This window comes from Stigmatopora argus, chromosome 5, assembly GCF_051989625.1.
Source record: "Stigmatopora argus isolate UIUO_Sarg chromosome 5, RoL_Sarg_1.0, whole genome shotgun sequence".
Lineage (NCBI taxonomy): Eukaryota > Metazoa > Chordata > Actinopteri > Syngnathiformes > Syngnathidae > Stigmatopora > Stigmatopora argus.
This window is the reverse complement of record NC_135391.1, coordinates 13,707,391-13,728,422: the sequence shown is the minus strand read 5'-3', so window position 1 is coordinate 13,728,422 and position 21,032 is coordinate 13,707,391. Positions and strand designations below refer to the sequence as shown.

Here is a 21,032-nt window from a genome sequence, read left to right as displayed (position 1 = left end):
AAACAGTTTGTCATTTCTAATAAGTTCCAAGTTTGGCAGGAAGGGTTTATTCGTGTTGACGTGAAAAGTAATGAAATCATGATTTCGTAGAAGGTACAAAAAAAATCTTATGTAGGAGCGTGTTACCCTGCCCAGGCAAAATTTCTCACTGCAGCCTTAATCCTAATTTTCACAGAATGGGCTCGCAACTTTTTTACAGACGATTTGCGGAATGGAGATTCAACGTCAGCATAATGGTCACAGGGTGCCGCAGCAGGATAAGGAAGGCTGTCGTCACTCCTTGCGCAAGTTAAAGTTGGAGTTTCAAAATCAGGTTTTTAAGTCCGTTCGGATTTGAATACTGTAATACTTCAACATACGAGAAATTTGAGATACAAGGAAAATTCCGAGCCAATTTTTGCCCTGAGATATGAGAAAAATTTGAGATACAAGCATACGAGACAGTTACAAACAAATAAAAAAGATGTTTTTCCATTGTAAAATATCCTGTTTTTGGTGTTTTTTCAGAGGCTTGGTTAATTTGTATTTTGTTATTTTCTATGGTAAAAATTGATATGAAATAAGAGTAAATTGACATACGAGTTCGATCCCGGAACGCATTAAGCTCGTATCTCAAGGTATAACTGTATTTAGCTGGGATTTGAATGTAGGATCTTCATCCACGCCTCAGCTCAAATCCGGTTGGCGAATGTGAACGTCGTCGACAGCAGCGAATGAGTGCCAAGCGAGAGCAATTTTGGTGTCAACAGGAAGTAGACATGAAATTCTTTAGTGGACCTAATTAAACCATGTGGTGAGCAAATGACCCCCCCCCCCCCACCACCACCACCACCACCACACTCCCACCTCCACACCATTCCGTCTGTTTCCATCTCTATGTTCTACATTGCAACATTGGGCACGTGGGCAATATTTAGTAGAGCGAGTCTATTTTTAGTAACCGCAAAAGCCCACCATGACCATAGTTTTTTAGGAGGGGGTGTTTTTTTTATCCATGTGAAGCGTGTCAGCTAGACGTAAGATGGCCAACCATAGTGGGCCATGTTTGCCTCATGTGATGTGAGGGCTGCTGAGCTGGCATCTATTTTTAGGAGCTGCCTAAAGAGCTGGCGTGGAGGACGCGCTTGCGTCATTTGAACCCAAGGCGGGGGTGTGCACCAAAGTACCAACCTGAAATTGTTCAAGTGTACCCATATTTGAGGACGATGCCTGTCTAATTCCTTTTGGGTTTCCTAAGATCAATTGTCTCATTATATTTTGAAACGAACACAATCAAAATTGATGGCGGACAGAGTGATAGCTTGAAATAGGAGTGGAATTCATTCTGTGTTTAAGTTCCCATCTCAAACCATTTGAAATTCATCCTATTATGGAGTAGGGCAGCCTGATTATTTTGGCTTTTCAATGTGACTACTTTATTTTTATATAAAAATAAGTAAAAATAAAAACATGAACCAGGCCTGGACAAGGCTACACATCACGTTTTATCATGAAACCAAACCGGTTAACACGTGAAACCTATTCCGTTAAATTAAAAAAATAACTATTACATTTAAAACCTATTTCTACATAGAGATTTGACTCTAATGCTACTACTACTAGTACTAGTAGTAGTACTACTAGTACTAGTAGTAGTACTACTAGTAGTAGTAGTAGTAGTACTAGTAGTCGTCGTAGTACTACTACTAGTAGTAGTACTACTACTACTAGTAGTAGTACTACTAGTAGTCGTGGTAATGGTAGTAGTAGTGGTAGTAGTCGTGGTCGTGGTCGCGGTCGTGGTCGTGGTCGTGGTAGTGGTGGTGGTGGTAGTGGTAGTGGTAGTGGTAGTGGTAGTGGTAGTGGTAGTGGTAGTGGTAGTGGTAGTGGTAGTAGTAGTAGTGGTAGTAGTAGACGTAGTAGTAATAGAAGTACCGTAATTACTCGAATATAACACGCAGGTTTTTGCAAAATAATTAATTCCAATAGTTGGGGGTGCGTGTTATAATCAAAAACTAATTTTTTATTTTTTATTTTTTTTTTATTTTTTTTGTGTCTTGTTACATGGCCCTTAGCCTGGTGCTTTTTCTTGCCAAATAAATTGAATTGAAATTGAATTGAATAAAATAAATTACAAATTTTCGATCGAAAAAAGCATTGTCAAACTCACTTTGACGCACGGATTTTATGTCATCTCGTAGAGCCGACGCACGGATTTTACGTCATCTCGTGAAGCCGAGACCACCACTGCCCCCCTTTAGCCTCGTACCCGTCTCAGTTCACCCTCTCTCAGTTCAGTGTTATAATCAATAACTAAAATAAATTACAAATTTTCGATCGAAAAAAGCATTGTCAAACTCACTTTGACGCACGGATTTTACGTCATCTCGTAAAGCCAATCGGATGATGTGTTGTGGGAGGAAGAGGAAGTGGATGAAGGAAGCGTGGACGTTGATAGGATTCTCAACGAAGAGATGTATGAGAGGACAGACAAAGAGAGAGAGGAACTTTTCATTTGAAGGATTCTAATGAATAAATTTGTTTGAACAAAACAATCGTGAAACGAAGAAAAAAAGGTAAGATTTCTGATTTTCGTCAGCGGGAAATTTTAGGTGCGCACTATATTCGAGTACTGCGTTTTTCCAGATTTTTTTGGCCCAAAGTTATACCTGCGTGTTATTTTCGAGTGCGCGTTATATTCGAGTAATTACGGTAGTAGTAGTAGAAGTAGTAGTAGTAGAAGTAGTAGTAGTAGTGGTACAAGTAGTGGTAGTAGTAATAGAAGTAGTAGAAGTAGTAGTAGTGGTAGTGGTAGTGGTAGTAGTAGTAGAAGTAGTAGTAGTAAAAGTAGTAGTAGTAAAAGTAGTAGTAGTAGAAGTAGTAGTAGTGGTGGTGGTAGTAGTGGTAGTGGTAGTAGAAGTAGTAGAAGTAGTGGTAGTAGTGGTAGTAGTGGTAGTAGTGGTAGTAGTAGTAGTGGTAGTAGTAGAAGTAGTAGTAGTGGTGTAGTAGTGGTGTAGTAGTGGTAGTGGTAGTAGTAGTAGTAGTAGTAAATATACTCCAAAAATTACTACTACATTGGGATTTTTCATGTTGTGCACTAAATTGTTCTGTCAGAAAACATTAATGACCTCATTACCATTAGAAAGTTACCACAACAATGTCAGTAGGTTCATCTTGTGTTAAATATCAAAAGAAATAAATTAGAGATGTCCCCAATCCGATCACGTAATCGGAAATTGGGCCAATAGGGAGATTTTTCAGAGGTTGTGAACCAGATGAAAATCATTATTATTATTTTTTTTTTTTTTTTTTTTTTTTAAATAACATGTTTTACAATACACAACAGAAGTGGGAGTAAACACGTACATACGTAGGAAGACATCCCGGTAGCTTAGGCGGGGAAGGTAACCCAAAGATAGCATCACGCAAGAGTCCTAATGTGTTCAGGTGCGTCATGGTTACCTTTTCTCTTTTATTTTTCACTTGAAATCGCAAAAGCTTCTCGAATATGCGCAGTTTTTCACTAACAGCTAAGCTAAACAGCAGCTGAGCCCACTGACTCAAGCTAATTCACCTGGAACATTGGGGGGTGGGCCACTGCCATCAGAGCCTCTTGACGTGGGCAGGTGTTGCCGTGTCCCGACATAATGCGCCCGTAACCGTGCCTGAAGAGTCTATGCTTGATTGGGCTTCCCCTAACAACCGGCAACCAGCTCACTCTTAGAAGGTTACTAAAATTATTGCAAAAAAATGAAAGCCAAAAACATCCGAGCCAGTAATAGACATGCTTTCGAAAGATTGAATCGCTAGTGAGCTGCTGATGTTTCACTCGTTCCAGGACTTTTTCCAAGTTTCTTGGACGTCACGATAATAACATTAATTACAATAGATAAAATAATAGAATAAAATGTGTTGATATTATATTCTAACAGTATGATATCGTCCTAAAATAATCCTTTAACTATTTTTTTAACCATTGGAGTCCTGTAATCACATTGGCGTGATCAATCATGTAGTGTCTTGAAATTAATTGTCGTCAACATTACTCAAAGGTAGGGATATGAAACTTTGTCTTGATTTTTATTTGGAACCGATAGACCGTGAAAAACGAAAAAAAAGATTGTTTTAATTTGATGGTAGAAAACAGGTTTATTATTTTTCTAGTTTTTCAAATATCATGTTAGCATAATTTTGTTTTAAATAGGGGGGTGAACTTTTTTTTCTCGTAAATACATTGTTAAGTTATCAGATAAGGACCTGGTACTCAAAATCAGGTGACTAAGGTCACGTCCAAAAATATGTGATCGAGACATCCCTCAAATTAATTTCTTGTGATTAAATGATTTGATTTCAAATCAGTGCATGTACTTTACCAGATTAATTCTAATAAAAACCAATGACATTCATTTGCTTTTCACTAAAGGCAGTATACAGTAATCCCTCGATTATCACGTCTTCACTTATCATGAATTCACTACTTTGCATTTATGTCCGCTATTAATGCTTTTTTTCGAAAATTATTATTTTTTCAAGTTCATAAAAATGTGAAAATCTGTGCTGAAACTTGTAAGCAAAAGCCACTCCTGCTACTAAGACTCAGCACTGAAGATTTTTTTTTTTATTTTTAATCAGAATTCATAAAAATGTGGAAATCCATGCTGAAACTCGGAAGCCACTTTTCCTACTAGGACTAAGCACTAAAGAAAAAAAGTTATAACAGGGGTGACCCTACTTTGTGATTTTTCGATTATCGCGGCCATGTCTAGTCTACATTAACCGCGATATTCGGGGGATTACTGTAAATAGTTTCTTTTGTATTCACTGCACATAACAGCTCTTACAAAATCACCACCTCACTGTATCGTCCAACCTGACTCATCAGCCATTGGTATGACCCATAAAGCTATTTTAGTCTTCATAATCTCACCGCCGACATCCGAGTCAATCAAACATTAACGTGGCACTAACAAAACGGATGGAAAAAGGATAACTGACCTGGCCTACTTGCAGCAGGAAGTGTAGTGGAGTTGAAATCTTGATAAATGAACAACTGCAGAAGGTCTCATAAAATGCTGCAACACCTGTTTATGGAAACAAGTTACCACATCACACAAGGAAAATGGTTACCTTCAGTATCTCGTCTAATTGTGAAAAATTTCAAATTTTAATGTGAATACATTCACAGTTTATAAATTGCATCCTTTGGCGTGATGCGCTTTCCCATTTTAATGTGATAAATGTTTTAAGAAGATACATTTAAAATAATGTCACGTCTTATAAAGAAAAAGCTCTCGTTTCTGGCACTTTTGTGTGAACGTATTTTTCTAGTTACGTTTCACGTTGTTGCGTGATCACTCACGTTTCTTCACATTTTCTCGCATATTGGCCGCCTCTGCGTATACGTCGTACCCTTAAAATCGTTGAATTTTACAATTCCTCTCGTATAAGCCGCCCCGATTCACAATTTTCACCTCCATATTCATGGTTTTAATAGGGAGTACAAATGTGTTACTTTGAAGGGAAAATCTTTTTTTTTTTTAATCATCGCATGTGGTATTTCTGAGATACTGTATGAATCCAAAGGATCGTCTGTTGGATGGCACATTCGTAAAGGTTGTTGCCTGCACATAGACAAATTCAAAAAGGAAGTCACGTGAGCAGAACAACCAGGAATTGTCTCCATAGTGGTCTAGTTTGTCATCCCTAGGTAAGATGGTGGCGCCCTGAGCGAGCAATGGCAGGCACAACTAAGGGAGTTTTTTCAGGTTTTATGCAAGATACGTTTTTTTCTTCTTCTTGAATTTCATTCATAGAAGTCAAAATAAACTTTGTTTAGTTTTTTATTTGTTTATCATTTCTCCATTTTGAAATAAACGAACGCACCGGCCGCATTGTCTTGCGTTATGGTTATGGACTTTGTCACCTTGCAGTATCGTGCATGTCAAGTCTAATTTGTGCGCATACAAGCTGTACCCTTGATTCAGTCACCATTATTTTGAGCGACAAATACAGCATGTATGTGAGAAATTTCCAGGTCAAATATTGTTGGTTTTGGGGCATTTCAAGGTTCCCTACTAACTCATTTGCTGCCATTGAAGGTACCATTTTGACAGGAGGGGACAAATGAACGGATCTGATTGCAGATAGGAAATTAAGCAAGTAGAGTAGTGCACGTACTTGAACACACGACGCTCAAACTTCTGGTTTTGCAGCGCCCTTGTTTAAAGAATGAAAGTATTTAATCATGTACCTGCACAAAAATCAATGGTCACCTTAAATTAGTATGGTATCTTCCACTGTTTGTTGTCAACACGTATAGGTAGATGCGTCGGTGAAATGGGCCAACGTACCAATCAGCTATTATCCGATTACATTGCATTTATTTATGGTAGACGTTGGTGGACCTTCTTAATCTTTGCACAGATTGTTATAAACATCAGAAATATAAGCCTCTGGAACCATCACATGTTTTTATTTTATTGAACATTTATGAGAAAAAAGGCCTTTGTGCCCATTGTCCATTCCTCCTGGTGGGAGGGGGTGGTCTATCTGTATAACGTCACTGGCTGCAGCTTTCTTTGTTGTTCGACGCTAAAATGTGAAAATTAAAGTTTTAAACTGTTATTTTACATTTGAGTCCTGAGGTTGACCAGGATTTGTCTTATTTTTGTTCCCTTTTTAAGCTGTCAGTTATTAATTTTACTCAATTTACATGATGCTTTTACATTGCAGTGTAACACAAGGGTTGCTTAATTGTGTACAAAAAAACATTTTTCATCTCAAGCAGCAATTACCTACAGATTGTTCAATATTTTTGTTCCCTTACCATCATAAGTAACATCATCAAATTTCCTTGAAATTTATTACCCACCCTTGGTAAAAAATAATAATAAAATGTGACAAAAACAGAGTCAAAAACTGTGCCAGGTGTATGTAACAAGAACTGCAAAATAAAATTATCCGTTATGTAAAGACAGCGAATTGACACTTTCCAGACAGCCGACCAATCATTTCTCCAAGCCTATGACCAATCACTGGTGACAACCACTGAAAGACTGGCCATCTATAGCACAGGAAGCCACAATAGAGACGACAAAAGATGTTCCGCCATCGACGCACGTTCGGTCGCGTGACATCCGACGGGCCAGCTTCTTTCCACACAACGACAAAAACAACGGGCACGTGCGTGCATGCGCGGGCGCGCGCGTGAGCGTTTCGACGCACACTTCCGCCTCCTGCCGATCAGAAGGAAGGGATGACATCATTTTTCGATTCTTTTACTTCGATGGCGTTTACTTTGAACCCGAGTGTGCTGCATTCACGGCCCTTGGAGAAAATCGATGACGTCGACTTTCGAAAGAAAGATAAATAAACATTTCATTCGAATGAATGGTCATCCTTAGAAATTAAATAGCGGCAAGCATCATAAGGGGGACGGGATTTGAGGATTGTGGGGTTGGGGGGGGGGGCGTTTGCGTTTAATAGTAAAAGCCTCTCAAGGGACGCTTTTTCAGGTGTCACGGCAGGCGGTCCACGCACTTTTCACACTGACCCACATTGCGTGACACGGCCGAAATCATAATCCATCCCCACCTGCTGTCACGTTCGCACTCTCGTCGACGCGCGTGTGTGTATGTGTGTGTGTGACACTCACCACCACCGCCGAGGTTCACCAAGCGAGCGTCCTTGTCCTCTGCCCCGGAGAAAGGTGCCACTACGACGGCCGTAGACACAGAGCAGGTGCCCCTCGACCCCGCGGAGCCCCCGCCGCGGCTGTCAGCAACGAGCCGAGTTGAACACTTGCTACGCACGCAATAATCCTCCAAATATGATCCTAGTAATCCGGAGAAGAGTGAACGGCGCTCAAGTTGCCGCCTCCGAGTCGAGTGACGTCGATTTAAAGTCTCCAAATCACTCGGCGTCCACTTTTGCCGCTTGCTGTCTGGTTTCAGCGTTAGCATTAGCCGCCGGCTAATCCCGGAGTAGGAAGTGTCAATCACGCACACCCCCCTCGCCGTTAGCCTCCTCTCAACTCTTACTTTGGGGGCAAATCGAACGCTGGCTGCTCACCTTTAGGCGTCTTAAAGTGGATTAAAAAACACAATAAATAAATAAAAGAGGTCAGTTGCAGCGAGTCTCAAGAAAGAAAGCGTCTTGGTAGATGCTTGGACTTCCTGATTGGACGATAACGGCGGGAAACGCGAGCCCTTATTTTGACACATCCGCACACACACATACAAGTTGAATTTGTGGTTTATTGGTCCATTTTCCGTACACATGGCTCGCGGGGGTGCTGGAGCATATCCCAGCATACAATGTGCAGTAGTAGAGGGACACACCGGAATTGGTTGTTTGTGGGTTACACATACTCTTCCCTCGAATTTCGTGGATAATGTATATATTGAAATATAATCTATATATAATAAATGTGTCAGTGCTTTAAGTACTGTACTCACAATGACAATAGCTCTTCCCCGCTTGATTTTAAGCCAGAAAAAAAGATGATAAGAGACTGGTGCATTACGATGAAGGTGAAGTGAAGATGATGAAAATGAAGATTTCCTGCACAGGTTATTGCGAGCTTTATTCTCGGTCTAATAACGCCTCTTCGTCAGATTCGAAAGGCGTCCGAGGGGAAGCAGGATCTTCTGCGGGAGGAAAACGCTGATGGGGAGCTGTGACTGCTTTTGTACAAGGACATGACATCGTGAAGACTATTGCCAAATTCGAAGGCTTGGACCATGTTATCTTGTCAATCTCCGGGCTGTCTCATACACCGCAGGCAGAACCTGTGGCCGCTAACCCCAAACTGGCTATAGTATCCGCCTACAGTGGGCTAACCAGACGATTACATACGATCAAGAAGGAAATGATTGCATTCATTCCTAAAACAGGAAAGAGAGGAAATATATCCTGAGACAAATAAGACTCACTACAGATTATAAAATAAGGAGACATTGCAGCGAGGTTGAAGTAGGGAATGGACTCTATTATCACTGAGATGAGTCAGGCTTTTTAAAGGGAAGATCCACTCATAATAGCCTAATACTCTTAGACTTGTGATGGATTTGGCAAAGCATAGAGATTTGTATTTTATTTTTAGACTTTCACGTGGCCTTTTACTCTGTAGATAACTGCAAACAGAAACAAAATCAGATCTGGGCCCGAGGCCCCTAAACCCAAACAATAAAGACATGCCACAATAGCGCGTTTACAATGTCCAGCAGAACAGAGAGCAAGCACAGTAGTACCTCTACTTATGAACATCTCTAACATATGAAAATTTTGTTTCTAGATACCAATGAAATATCAAGTTAAGAAAACCAAAATCGGTAAAATTTAAACATCCTCTTGTAGCAGTCAATTTTATTTTGAAATTGTTGTGATAGAGTTGCTCTTCCATTGGCTGTCTCCCAACACTCTGCTGGCCTCCCATTGGATAAAAGGGAGCTACCTCTCCATGATCCCAGACCCAAGGTTAATGCACTGTAGGCAGATGTGAGAGCCAACTCTAGCATGGTAGTGGCCACTGTGTGCGACAAGAGAATGGCACAAGCCTGAACTGAAAACGACGCGCTCTTGATGGATATGGCAGCCGGCCCTTTCTTTGGTTCCATAATTTTCATCCAAGAAAGTTATGGCGAGAGCAAAAAGAAGCATGCTGTTATCAAAGTGTTCAGGAGTCTTGCTATCGCCTAGCTTGACAACATATGCCTTATGCATTTTAGGAAAATTATGAAGTCGTCAAAGGCAATCACCATTGGATCGATATTTCACCAAATGTAACATAATTTCAAGTTGTGTGTTTACGTGCATGTGTATGTATGTTCACTCAGCTACCAAACGTTTGCCTCCGCCTCCGCCCTCATCATTCATTCATTTTCCATACCGCTTATTCTCACAAGGGTCGCGGGTGGTGTTGAAGCATATCCCAGCCAACTATGGGCACCAGGCGGGGGACACCAGGAGACGGACAATGGGCAATTTAGAGTGTTCAAACAGCCTAGCATGTTTTTTGGGGATGTAGTGGGAAACTGGAGTACCCAGGAAAAACCGGGGAGAACATCTCAGAACTGTGAGCCCAACGCGCAAATCACTCATCCCATCAGGCTGCCACCACCATATATATGTAACTTTTAATTCATTCAAATACACATGAAAGATACTGAACCTAGAGAACAACCAACATAGTAGGCTAGAAATTCCATGTACACATTCCATCTAATTATAAAACCACTCAAATTCAAAGCATCTCGGATTATGACCACATAATTTTGAGACCCACTTGAACTAATCTGAGCACATTCACCTACTAGCTGACTGCATATAAGTAGTTCTGAAGCTTAGTAAAACTGGGACAGTACTGGATATGTTCAAATACAAACAGAATTTTAGTATAATAGGCCTTCTCACAACTATTGGAAGGGCATATGATGACCACAAGGCTTGATTTTGATTGCTCTCTCATATTTGATGCACAACATAGCAAGTCTGCTCAATCTGTCCTGTCCCACGGTTTTCCTCATGTGGTTTCATTCATTCATCCGTTTTCTGAACTACTTATCTTCACAAGGCTTGCAGGGGGTGCTGTAGACTATCCCATCTGACTTCAGCCACCAGGCGCACAATTTGACAGACAACCATTCACGCTCACACTTACGCTCAGGGGCAATTTACAGTGTTCAACCAGCCTACATGCATTTTTTTTAAGATGTGGGAGGAAATCGGAGTACCCATAGAAGATCCACGCAAGCTCGGGGAGAACATGCAAACTCCACACAGTCAGAACCCACCTGGGATCGAACCTTCGACCCCCCTTTTATAGTTTTATGTATCATTTCCAGCAATGCTAGTGTTGTCCCACTACTGAAGTTTTTTGTTTTCCTCACACAATTGAAGGTTAACATAAGTTTGGCGAGTCATAGTTTTACCAAGAACGCATGAAGACTCGAGACTTTCCTTTAATAAATTTGCTCCTTATAAAGTGAAAGCAAATGCAGCCAGTGCAACATATACAAACAATATTTTCTTTAAATAATTCCAGCACAATAATTCATCTGACTGCTTCGATGCTTGTTATTCTGCTCAATGGGGTTAGAGGTGATGGATTGGCAAATAGTGATTAGTAGGTTGCACTATTCTTAAAAAATAAGATAAAAAGAAAGAAAGCTAACTTTCCTAACCTATTTAAAATATTGGTATTTGAAAAAGCTTTTGATTGAAAACCATGATGTGGTTTACTGACGTTATATGGGTGCCCTCTTCTGCCCATTGATGGGATTACTAATAAGGACGTTAACTATACTTGGGTGTATCTCTAAAGAGAAAACTTTTACAAGGAAGGTCGAAATATTGGGATCAACATATATACATGTAAACAGATGCTCTACAGAGAGTTACAGAGAGACATTACAACATATGGAACAGTAATTTTGTCCAAAGTCCATCTTAGATAATTTATCCATCTTTTTCTACACCCGACTGACTGACAGCTATTTAATAACAAAATGATGTAAGCAATTATTTATTAATGGCTACAGTCGACGGATCAGGAACGCTGCCATGTAGCAAAAGCCATTGTTTTGTTTCGAAATTGATACATTATTATAATATTATTTTAAAATGTTGATTTCACATGATACTTTCTTGCTGCTCAAATTATTAAAAATAAAATAAATATATATTATACGTATTTTAACAAATGTTTGTGGCCTTGTTTGTCAGCGACTATTTTCATTGGCGGGGCTCGGTCCTTATGCACCGCCTACTCTGAAATTTTCTTGCCTCTAATTGGACAGATTGTCAAGGGCGTCATCACACTTCCTGTGTTTGCGAGTTCAAGGATTCGGCGGGCGAACTGGAGTGGAGAACTCAAGTCCACCGTGTATTCCTTGATTTAAGGTTAAGATCATCCCAAAAAGTTTTGTAAAGGAATCTTGGAACAAGACGACGCTTCAAACATGAATGGATACCACGACAATAGTGATGTGGAGAAGATTCAAGACAAGTTAGAAAAGTAAGTAAACGTTAGCTAGACCGATGCCAACGACAGGAAACTGGAGCGAACAATTTTCCGTGAGCATCGTCACTTTTTGGCCATTTGTTTTAATTTGGGTTGTTATTAACCAAACTGGTTGTAAATCTGTTAAGAATTCCGCACATGTTGAGTATTTTAGTCCAGCAAATTTCGGACCTCAGGTCCCCTAGCTTTCAGAAATCTTCCGACGCAACATACGTTGCCTCCTTTAAACATCTAAGCCTCATGTTTTAATGTTATATCTATGGAGCGAACAGGCAGCAGTAGTAGTTATGAGTCTAAATGACCAATAATACAACGCTTTGAATTTTGTCTATAATTTAGTTGAAACACCATGATATTGATCCACAAAATGTCAACAAAATGTATTCATTCATTCATTTTGTGAAGCACTTTATCCTCATTAGGGTCCCGGGGGTGCTGGAGCCTATCTCATCTGACTCCGGGCCAGAGGCGGGGGACACCCTGAATCGGTGGCCAGCCGATCACAGGGCACAAGGAGACGGACAACTATGCACACACACTCATACCTATGCACAATTTTTGAATTGGATAACTTTATTCATCCCATATTCAGGAAATTTCATTGTGACAGTAGCAAGAGGGTGATTAGACAGAACAACAAAGCAAAAGCACAAAGTACAAAGCAAATCAAAGTGAATGGGATCATTAAGAATCACCAAGTCAAGTCATTAAGACAGAAAAGCAGCAAAAACACAAAACAAGCAAGAGTGGATGGAGCTACCGCCGCCGGCTGCCACTTGAACGGCGCCATCTTGGTTGCGGTAGCTAAAACGGACGGATACAGACTCAAAAAGACGTTGTAAAGTGGGACAAAAACTGGAACCACACACAGGAAGTCTTCCACAAGATGGGAAACTTCTGCAGACTGGGACCGAGGTAGAGAATATGCAGAGTCACAGTTACTCAGTAGTCTCCGGCCTGGTAAGCGCCGACAGCTCTTCCATCTTATCCCATGATGGAATGGTTGGTCTGAAGCGTTGCTTCTTCTCCCGGCACTTTTGTCCAGCTCCGAATTTCCAGCGGGATTGAGGTGTTGCTCCTTCTGCTGTGTATTGTAAAAGCTAGTCCCATGTGTATGACAGCGTAGGCATGGCTGAATGGTTCCAAAAAAGAAGTTGCAGAAAGAAGCCAGGCTAACAGAACAAAGAAAGTTGTAAAAACATTAAAGTATAAAGTAAAGTAAAAATGAATGTATTAAGAAATATTAAAATGTGATTAAAAAAAAGAAAGAAGGGCTGTAAAACACGAAAAACAAATAAGAGTGGACAGAGCTACTGCCACTGGCTTCTTGGAAAAAAGTGTCCAATCAGCCTGCCATAAATATTTTTGGAATGTGGGAGGAAACCGGAGTACCTGGAGAAAACCCACGCAGGCCCAGGGAGAACAAACTCCACACAGGTGGACCGACCTGGATTTGAACCCAGGACCCCAGAGCTGTGAGGCCATCGTGCTAACCACTGAAGTCGCCGGGCCGCAGTAAGAAAATGTATCACGTCCTTAAAAGATAAACACATTTAACTAAGGCCCAACCTCCTGTCTTGAAGAGAAAGTCCCATAAGTGTTTTTGGGGAAATCCTGGTGTACTTGACATGGGTCATTGGGTCTGGTTTCAGGTGGGAGAAGTTTATTCTACTCAGAATTACGATGGCATATTAGGGCCAAACGGAAAAATGATTTTAAAAAATGAGAATATAGTCATAACATTACGGGAATAAAGTAATGCATTGTAATATTAGAATATTATAGTTACGAGTTCGAACTTGATGAAAGTTCTGGTATCAGTACGAGAAGAACATTTTAATATTGTGACATTAAAGTTGGAGTATTAGAACAAGAAAAAGTGATAAGACGTGGGGGATTGTTTTTACTATGCCTTATAATTGGAGAAAATATATATAAATCAAGTATTGGGATTCAATGATGAGTAATTGCTGGTTTCTATTCTGTAGAGTCGTTTTTGGGCGCTCTAATTGGATTGCACCCTTAGCATTTCCCTGGTCTGCCTTGTAAGCTGCATGGCCCTGCATCAGACCAACAATATTAGATCATGCATTTCACAATATGGTATGATCCAATCCCCGAGGTTCAACGTCATCAAGGAAAAGATCAATTAAATAGAGAAACGAAAGCAAGCACCAATGAAATGTGGGACAGAGAGTGTTTTTCATTTTAATGGATTCATTTAGGGAATGATAGCTGTTGGTTCCATTTTGTGATTAGGCGCTATCAAATGTTTCTGTTCTTTGCCTGTTGTGACCTCACAAAACGGACACTTGGCATTGACAAATAATCAAGTTTGTTCGATGTTTCATTGCGAGTTCATCACATGCGCACAACATGAATATGTCATAGTTAATCATTGACACTCCCCCCAAATTCCAATTGCAATCTTAAAATCGGCAAGCCTTACAAGCAGTAGTTTCTCTTCAATGTCTGACTTTGTTGCTGTCTTCTCAGATGTTTGTCCATGGACGAAGAAGATGACGTGGAAGTCTACCAGAGGTAATGAAGCACAATATTTTCTAAAGTCAATGTATCTTGTGTCTAATTTTGGCTGTTATGCTGCACCAGGCATCTGTATTTTATTTATTTTTTCTCCAAGGGCCGTTTTAAAAATAAAATAAAAAATCAAAGAATGCGGCCGCACAAAAGCGGCACAGCCAATCGATAACTGTGTGGGTGGTCTAAACGGGGTTTAGTTTTTGTTTTCTGTTTTCTGCTAAGTCCTAGATTCTCACTCATCTCTGTTTGATATCACATAACATTGTTTTTGGATGACAAAAACAGCGTTTTGAAAATGTCCAAGGGCAATGTCCCCCATCCCCCTTAAAAAAATCGTCCGTGCTGTGAAGGATCGGAAATTTAGGCCATAATGCTCAGGCCTCTGTTTCTGTTTAGTCTATGACCCCCAAAAATATATTAGGGGGCTAAATTGTGCAAAAATTAACAGTAAGTTGGGTTGAAGTATATTCCACATGAATTTTTACATATTTCTTTATGTATGACAGCAAGCATCATTTGTTGCATTACATTTTTGGAAACTTGATAGGGACGGCCTCACACTATAATTATCCCTGCATTATTAGAATCATGAAGTGGTTTAATGATGTCATTTTATGTCTTGTTTATTAATACAATTGTGCCATAGATTTTGCGCTGAAGCTTGATAGAAAAGACTGACTGGAATCAAAATCGCAATATCAGACCGATAAATTGTGATTTGCTTTCTTTTAAGCCGATTCAGGACTACACAAGACTCTTGGTCCTGTCACTGTTTTACAATTGAGTCCTATATGAGGCTTTGGTGTGATTAATCATCCTGCTCTTTGAGTCTAATGATGTCACTTGTTTGTTATGTCACAAGTTAATGATGTCACTACGGGTGATCGCTTCATAGTGACCGTGTTGACTTTTCTTTGCTTGCAGACACATACAAGGTGGAAAAAATGCAGTCCGTGAAGGAGACATGAAAAAAGCTCTGGAGCTTTTTAATATGGCCAACAACATTCACCGTAGTGACAAGCTGCAGAAGCGAATTGAGAAAATTGAGGAGTTTTTGGCACAGAATTTAGAGGACGGTGACGACGACGAGTTTGTGGAAGTCAACAATTGCGGTCTGAAGCTGTTCAAGGACTTGTATGACAAATTATACGACTATCAAAAGAATGGTGTGGCCTTCTTGTATGGTCTCTATCGAGACGGGCGCAAAGGGGGCATCCTGGCAGACGACATGGGCTTGGGCAAAACCATTCAGGTCATTTCCTTCCTGTCAGGAATGTATGATAACGGACTGGTCAAGCACACCATCTTAGTCATGCCCACGTCACTCATCACCAACTGGACTAAGGAGTTTACCAAATGGACTCCTGGGATGCGGATCAAAGAGTTTCACGGCAACAGCAAGGCCGAGCGGAACAAGAACCTGGAGAAGATCCAGAGGCGAGGCGGAGTGATTATAACCACGTACACCATGCTTATAAACAACTGGCAGCAGCTGTCCAACTATCAGGGACGAGAGTTCAAGTGGGACTACATGATCTTGGATGAAGCCCACAAGATAAAATCCAGTACCACCAAAACAGCCAAGAGCGCTTCAATCATCCCGTCTAAAAACCGGGTGCTGCTCACCGGCACCCCTGTCCAAAACAATCTCCGAGAGTTGTGGGCTCTCTTCAACTTTGCCTGTCAGGGAACTTTGCTGGGCACGGCCAAAACTTTCAAAATGGAGTACGAGAACCCTATCACTCGGGCTCGGGAGAAAGACGCCACTCCTGGGGAGAAGGCTCTCGGGTCGAGGATGTCTGAAAATCTCATGGCCATTATCCAACCGTACTTCATGCGCAGGACAAAGGCTGAAGTGCAGAGGAATAAAGACAACAAGAAAAATGGTACTAGCTACGCTGGGAGCGCAGAAGAGAAGACCTTTGAAAACCGGGAGGATCTGGGAGCTGAAATGCCTTCGCTAACCAGGAAGAATGACTTGATTGTCTGGACATACCTGAGCAGCATCCAGGAGGACATCTACTGGAAGTTCCTTTCCCTGGAGCACATAAAAGTACTGCTCACCTCATCTAGGTCACCTCTGGCAGAGCTTACCATACTAAAGAAGCTATGTGATCACCCGAGGCTTCTCTCCACCAGAGCTACCGCCTCTTTGGGTCTTCAGGATGTTCAGCAGATGAGCAACGACGACAACGCGATGGACAGTAGGAGCCTCGCTAATGTTTCTGATGAAACTTTGATAGCCGAGTCTGGGAAACTGGCTTTTCTAGTTACTCTCCTAAAACGTCTCAAAGACGAAGGTCACCGCACACTGGTTTTCGCCCGCTACAGAATGGTGCTAGATATCCTCCAGCGCATCCTAAAGAATCAAGGATTCAAAGTCCTGCGTCTCGACGGGTCCATCACGCAGGTGACAGAGCGGGAGCGGCTCATCACTCTTTTCCAGACCGACCACAGCTACTCCGTTTTTCTCCTGACCACCCAGGTAGGTGGGGTTGGCATCACCCTGACGGCGGCAGACCGGGTGGTCATCTATGATCCCAGCTGGAACCCAGCTACTGACGCCCAGGCCGTAGACAGGGCTTACCGTATCGGCCAGACCCGGAACGTGGTCATTTACCGGTTGATCACATGCGGTACAGTGGAGGAGAAGATCTACAGACGGCAGGTCTTTAAGGACTCCCTAATCAGGCAGAACACTGGAGACAAGAAAAACCCTTTCCGCTACTTTAGCAAGGAGGAGCTGCGAGAGCTTTTTAACCTCGAAAACACCAGGTCCTCCTCCACACAGCTGCAGCTTCAGTCTCTACACGCCAAACACCGCAGTACTGACCCCGTCCTAGACATGCACCTTGCCGACCTCCATACCATGGACATGTTTGGAATCTCTGATCACGACCTCATGTTTACCCTCAACGTAGACCACGATGAAGCCCCACATAATATGGTTGATGAACAATACATTAAAGGGCGGGTCCAGAAGGCCCAGCAGCTGGTAAAAGCTGAGTCTGATCTGCAAATGCAGTTCACAACCACCTTGGAGTCTTGCACTGAGCCAATGTGGAGGCGAAAATCAACAAGTGAACGCGAGGAACCCACACTGGACAAGAAATTCAGCAAGCCCAAGGCCCGTATGGCACGATCGCCGCGCCGTAGCAACATGTCACCCGGCCGGGTGGATCCAGAACAGTCTGTTGACAGCAAGGAAGGTGACTCTCAAAGGCGGAACAGCATGATCGATCTCACTGGAGAAGAATCCCCGCCTCAAGAAAGGCGAAGCGTTTCACGAGGACGCAGTCAGTCTCCTTTCAAGCAGAGGAAGAGTCAGGAGTTCACGCCTCAGGAAGCAGGCAGTAAGGAAAATGTTAAGGTGGACGATTCTTTTTGGGAAGTAAAGAAAGCTTCTCCAAATGTTTCTACAGCCAGTAGTGTCAATGAATCTCTAAATCAAAAGTATGCTGAGTTGAGTTTGGACGGGAAACCGAAAAAGCCTGTCCAAAACCAAAGACTGTCTGTCCTTCAGTCATCCCCAGGTAGCTTGAAGGCCGACTCTTTGTGCAGAGTTAGCGGCAGCGGCTCAGACCTGTTGGAAGGAAACTTCAACCTGCAACTGGAGGATAGCATGCTCTCTGATCAGGATGATGAGAGGAAGCTGCCGTCACAGAATCATCTGGTTGAGGAAAGAGAGAGTCTATTCCCGGATGAGGAGGAGGCGGAGGACGAGAAGCTGCTGTCCAAGCTTCAGATTTCAGGAACTTTTGACGTGAGCAAGTCCCTGACTGAGAGGAGCCTTGGGCTCAGCATCAAATCTAACGTCTCTGAAATGGACAAGTCTGTTGTTGGAACTAGGAAAAAGAAGAGGGCAGCAGTCATCATTATTGACTCTGAAGAAGAAGTAGAAGAAATGGAAAATGTACAGTTCGAGGGCGAGGTGCCACAATCAACGAAGGCTGTGTTCAACACCTTAGCAATACAGGGATCTTCAACACCAAAATCTTCGCCGGGCTTCAGCTGCAGGAGGAGCGTTGGCGGAAACAGGTCTCGTCGCTCCGTCGTGCACTCCATCACCCAAGACTTTGGCCATACAATTGAGGCTTCGGTGAGGTCTTCTGATGAAGGTGAAGTGGAAGATGTGAGCATTATGACACATGACGGTACTGGAGTAACTTCAAACTCTGATGAAGAGGATGAAGACGTAGAAGAAGAAGAGGACGAGGACGTCAACCCCGGGAGTAGCAAACTGGAGGAGACCAGCATTGACCCCGAACTGGTAAGACTGTGACGATACACAGATTGCATTCACAAAACTCAGTCGTGATCCTGTCTCGTGATGTGGGATGAATAGTATCGTTACATGTTTCAACCCAGTTAAAACTAAACAATGTCAACTGCCGGTCACATGCAATGAGAAGGACTGAGATGTGGACAATGACCTATTGGCTTGCAAGTAAATTTTTCCACGACAACGCCCTCGTAACCGAACAAACAAATTTAAATTAACTTGGATTAATATATACAGACACACTCAAACATACGTTTAATGTAACTTTACGCGACACTGAACGCCCCGCCACCCTCACGTTCGCTATCCATGGGCTGTTTGCTGTTGTATTCTCTTCAAAATATTCCGAAAATGATGCACACAAATATCCTCACAATAGCATAACGCACAACCACTTGCCAACGAGAAGCTTTTAATTCCATCATTTAGTTTCTTGTTAGGGTTTCATGTTCAGATAATGTATTACGTGAAGTTACGGACTACTATGCTAGTATGTACTTTTCACATTTAAAAACTGGTTTTGCGAATTGAATCATGGCTGAAGAATTGCAATGCAAATTGAATTGTGAATTTTTTGTAACATTACAGTCCCGAGAAATGGTGACCTCCATGACATCCAGCCAGTCAGATGCCAACATGACGGACAAAGCAGTGATGGAATGGGCCAAGGTCTACGAGTCGCTGATATTGCAAGGCCACGAAAAGTTCCACCAAGGTCAACTCAAGGAGGCTCTGGATTCATTCCTTAATGCCATTGAAATCCAGCCCGGAGATCCTGAAATTCAGTCGTATATCAATAAGCTAAAAAGACAGCTGGATCGAAAATAAGAACTCTCATGACAACTGAGCTTTTGAACAATTGCGACATAGATTGCTATTCTTCATTTGGTTTCAAAATTGGAGTGTTTTGCATGGTTGCAACTACAAAAGCCTTGATTACTATTATTCATGTTTCAATTATTCAGTGTATTTTCTCAGTTTGTAGAAGAAATTAACCTTGTTAAACTTATCTTATGCTAGCCCCACGGGCTCCATGAAAAATTATTAAAATATCGCACCATTGATGGGATGTCATTAAGAATATTTTAGGAGTGGTCATTCATTTAAAAGTGTAAATACTTAAAGTACGGTACTAAAGTCATTTTCTTTTCTTTTTTTTAAGCTTTATGGATGGGATGGCTCGAAATGGGAATGTTCTCTGTTATCCGTAGTTTTTTTTATTTCATTACAATCATGTTTGCAAGTGAACTCGTGTACACGGAATGATTTAAAATTGGTCATGCTGTGATTTCATACTGTGCCTTATTATGAAATTACCTGCCCCCTTCACTTTTCTTTCAAACTAATTAGTAATATCGGGAATGCTAACCCCCAAGAAAAGCCGTCTGTAGGTTGGTGTTTTTCTAGTCCTTCGCTGAACTCTACCAAGCTTACAGGGTGTAAATAATACAGTATTCACATTATACATATGCATTTATTGAAATCTAGTACAATACTTTTTTTTTTTTTTTACACAATTAGTTCCTGCCCCACTTTTTTTCTGCAATATCCACCCTAAAGCTGCTCGTCGTTTATCCAGCTAAGCGGTACTTTGCTCAGCTTGCTCGCTGACAATATTCGGCCACTTTAAGACTTATAGAAAGTGCTCCATACTAATACACATGGTTCCATACTCCGATAGTAGCTTTGGAAGATATATCTAATTATTTATATTAAAACAATAGATGCTTGTCCAATGGGGTATTTTGTATGTTTTTATTACCTTTTTTTTTTTTTTTTTTTTTTAATTCGCCTCATGCATTTCTAAATTATTTCTTTCACGCCCTGCATTTGCATCAATCAGGGCCCAAGTAGTGGTTCTCAGAGGAATTAAAGCGGGATCTTAACTTCTCAAATGTATTTATCTTGACTCTCTTAAAAAGACTGACATTTATCTGTAGATCTTTATTTTTTAGGATTTAAAATGATCCTCAATTGCTTGAAATTGTGTCTGAAAAAGTGGCCGACGTTCTAGAAAGTCATTTTTTTACACTCTGGAATTTGAATCTAATTCTTTTTGTTAGTGAATTTAAAAATCTTAAACTCATGAAATTTGAAGGAGGCCTATAGGTTCTTAATTCCAAAGAGATATATGACTCCTTTTGAGTTGAATTGTATGCTTTTATTGTCATTATACAAGTATAATGAGATTTAAAATTTCACCATGAA

The 21,032-nt window shown here is 41.3% G+C and overlaps 2 protein-coding genes across 2 annotated transcripts in view; one reads left to right on the top strand and one right to left on the bottom strand.

Annotated features, from left to right (window-relative positions):
* Positions 1-8,183, bottom strand: part of LOC144074495 (serine/threonine-protein kinase TAO3-like) — a 44,950-nt gene extending 36,767 nt beyond the window's left edge. The window contains exons 1-2 of the mRNA XM_077600961.1: positions 7,634-8,183; positions 4,975-5,060 (exon numbers count right to left, since the gene is read on the bottom strand). The gene's annotated coding sequence lies outside the window, so the exon portion shown is untranslated. The remainder of the gene's footprint in view (positions 1-4,974; positions 5,061-7,633) is intronic.
* Positions 8,184-11,785: 3,602 nt separating this feature from the next.
* ercc6l (excision repair cross-complementation group 6-like) lies at positions 11,786-19,907 on the top strand. Its single transcript, XM_077601381.1, has 4 exons — positions 11,786-11,995; positions 14,498-14,542; positions 15,467-18,812; positions 19,413-19,907. The coding sequence occupies exons 1-4, from the start codon at positions 11,940-11,942 to the stop codon at positions 19,650-19,652; spliced, it is 3,687 nt and encodes a 1,228-aa protein (XP_077457507.1). The 5' UTR covers positions 11,786-11,939; the 3' UTR covers positions 19,653-19,907.
* Positions 19,908-21,032: the final 1,125 nt, after the last annotated feature.